Genomic DNA, 2633 nt, shown 5'->3' with positions numbered 1-2633 from the left:
GTCCAGATGTGTTTAGCCTAGCTTAGCACAAAGACTGGAAGTGGGGGGAAACTGCTAGCCTAAAAAAAAAAAAACACCTTTCAACAGCTGCAATCTATTTACCTGTTGTAAAAATACACCTGTTGCCTTCTGTTAATATGAAGCCTGAAGTTATTAGAGGAATATTTAACTGTTCCTTTACACATTTAGAAACGCTTCTTGTATTCTTGAACGACACTTTAACTATTTCTGTACATCTGTTATTAGAGTTATAATAATAATAATAACAATAATAATATAAATAAATGTGTCGTTATTACAGAGACTCTTGACTGATACTTAATATATAAATGAGGCAGTTTCGTCCATAAACAGCGTCAGTGTCAGCTCCTCATGACAGGTGATTATTGGTTATTGATCCGACGGTCCGCTCAGACCCATCAGAGGTGTCTCTACACAAACAGGAAGTGGAGGCTCACCTGGATCTCAGGGTCTGGATCTCTGACAGCAGCTCAGACTGACCCACGTAACACTGCATCACCTCCAGCAGGGCGGCGCTCAGCTCCGCCCGACGGCCCGACAGACAGTCCTCCGCCAGACCAGCCGTCCCCTCACTCACCTGCAGAGACACAGTGTCCTCAGGTGAGACAGCGGAATCAGACCAGAGGAGGTTAAGACACAAGGAGAGAGGAGACACAGAGGAAAGGAGGCACAGAGAGACATGGAGAGAGGAGACACAGAGTTGAGGAGACAAGGAGAGAGGAGACAAGGAGAGGAGACAAGGAGAAATTAGACACAGAGATGAGGACACAAGGAGAGGAGAGAAGGAGAAGAGATAAGGAAAGGTGACAAGGAGAGAGGAGACAAGGAGGAGAGGTAAGGAGAGGAGACAAGGAAAAGAGATAAGGAGACAAGGAGACAAGGAGACAAGGCGAGAGGAGACACAGAGATGAGGAGACAAGGAGACAAGGAGAATCAGATAAAGTGTAAACCTCCTCATGTGTTAGGGATCCTACACCTGAACACATCAGATGTTAGATTGTGAGGTGTTTCCCATCATGCCTTGCATCACCTGGCTCTAAAATCTGCAGCTGTGATCGTTCAGGTGATCAGCTGATCAGGTGAGTTACCTGCAGTCTGAAGCGGTCGTCACAGCTCCAGGTGACTGACAGCTTGAGCGGCTCCAGCTCATTGGATGAAAGATCAGAGGAGAGGCGTGGCCTGAGCTCCACACAGAGCTGTGATTGGTTGAAGGACAGCAGGTTGATCTGCATGACGCCCTGTGCGGCGGAGACGTACACCTGCAGCCTGACAGGTGAACAGGAAGTTGAGTTAGAGACCAATCAGATCACCTGATCACGGGTCACATGACTTGACGACACTCACTCGTCCCTGAGTTGCTGCCAACTGATCAGTTGACGGAGCACCGCCTCTGACTCCGCCCTCAGCTGGATCAACTGATGATCACATGATTGCAATGCATTCTGGGCCTTGAGCAGAGACTCCTCCAGCTGTTCACACTGCTGCTTCTGAAAGAGACAAGGAGGAGAGGAGACAAGGAGACAAGGAGAGGAGACAAGGAAAGAATCTGTGAGTGGAAGTTACTTGCTGAAATGCACCTTGGGAGTTGTAGTTAATGTCCATAACTTCTTGATCTTTGACTTTCTCTGATGATTGAAGCAGTTTCATGTTGGTCTGAGAGTCTGTGTGTGTGTGTGTGTGTGTGTGTGTGTGTGGTGTGTGTGTGTGGTCACCTTGCTGTGCAGCTGTTGGACCAGCTGTGTGAGTGTGTGTCGTCTGTTGTGGATCTGTTGGACTTTCTCCTGCAGTGACCTGAGCAGAGTCTCCGTCTCCTCCACCTCTGACCTGCTCTTCACCTTCAGAGCCTTCCACCTGCCCCGAGCCCCGCCCTCTGACACACACACACACACACACACACACACACACACACACACACACACACACTCAGATTTGGTCTATGGAAGGTTTTCGCTTTGTGTCACCAACTATTTTAATAAAATAGAATAAAATCTGTCAAGTCCAGACTTTCCCAGCTTATTGCTACAGCACTGAGTACGTGCTGCATGTACTCTGTGTACTATATTTACTGTGTGTACCCTCAATGTAATGTGTGTACTGTGTGTGTACTGTGGGTACCAGGCTGGGGGGGGCAGGGCTGTGTCATCAGTTGCTGGGCAGACTCCAGACCCTCCAGTAGAGACATCATGGAGTCAAGGACGAACAGCTGACGCCACAAAACCTTCTGAACACGACGACTGTCCTGCACGCACGCACGCACGCACACACGCACGCACACACACACACACACACACAGAGTAAGATTTCTATACATTACATTTTCTATCAAAAAACAAGTCATTCAATCCTCTAGTATCTACACCTCACTGTTCATCACTTCACCATCCAGCAACAATAATAATACTAATAATAACAATAATGATGATAATAACAACAACAATACTACGAGTACTACTACTAATAATCATAATAATAATATTAATTGATCTCCTCTGGGACTCAACACTACAACAGTACTGAGGAAAGCTCAGCGAAGCAGCTGACAGGAGGATGTGATGCAGTTTCATGGTGCTGGGTTTGAGAGCGTCCCTGTTTAGCTCAGTCACACAGATAAA

At 47.2% G+C, this 2633-nt stretch overlaps 1 protein-coding gene and 1 pseudogene across 2 annotated transcripts in view; both read right to left on the bottom strand.

Annotated features, from left to right (window-relative positions):
- The window catches only part of LOC147817217 (NACHT, LRR and PYD domains-containing protein 12-like), a 103706-nt pseudogene that overhangs the window by 73894 nt on the left and 27179 nt on the right, over positions 1–2633 (bottom strand). The window lies entirely within an intron of this gene.
- Positions 427–2615, bottom strand: LOC147817218 (uncharacterized). Its single transcript, XM_087171365.1, has 5 exons — positions 2137–2615; positions 1734–1891; positions 1366–1508; positions 1110–1287; positions 427–598 (listed from the first exon to the last, which is right to left on the bottom strand). The coding sequence occupies exons 1-5, from the start codon at positions 2357–2359 to the stop codon at positions 455–457; spliced, it is 846 nt and encodes a 281-aa protein (XP_087027491.1). The 5' UTR covers positions 2360–2615; the 3' UTR covers positions 427–454.

The sequence above is a fragment of the Seriola lalandi genome, unplaced genomic scaffold (assembly GCF_002814215.2).
Source record: "Seriola lalandi dorsalis isolate HSWRI2012SDOR001 ecotype SW California unplaced genomic scaffold, Sedor1 jcf7180002054987, whole genome shotgun sequence".
NCBI classification, from domain to species: domain Eukaryota; kingdom Metazoa; phylum Chordata; class Actinopteri; order Carangiformes; family Carangidae; genus Seriola; species Seriola lalandi.
Note: the sequence above shows the minus strand (reverse complement) of the source record. Positions and strands in the feature narration are given on the sequence as shown.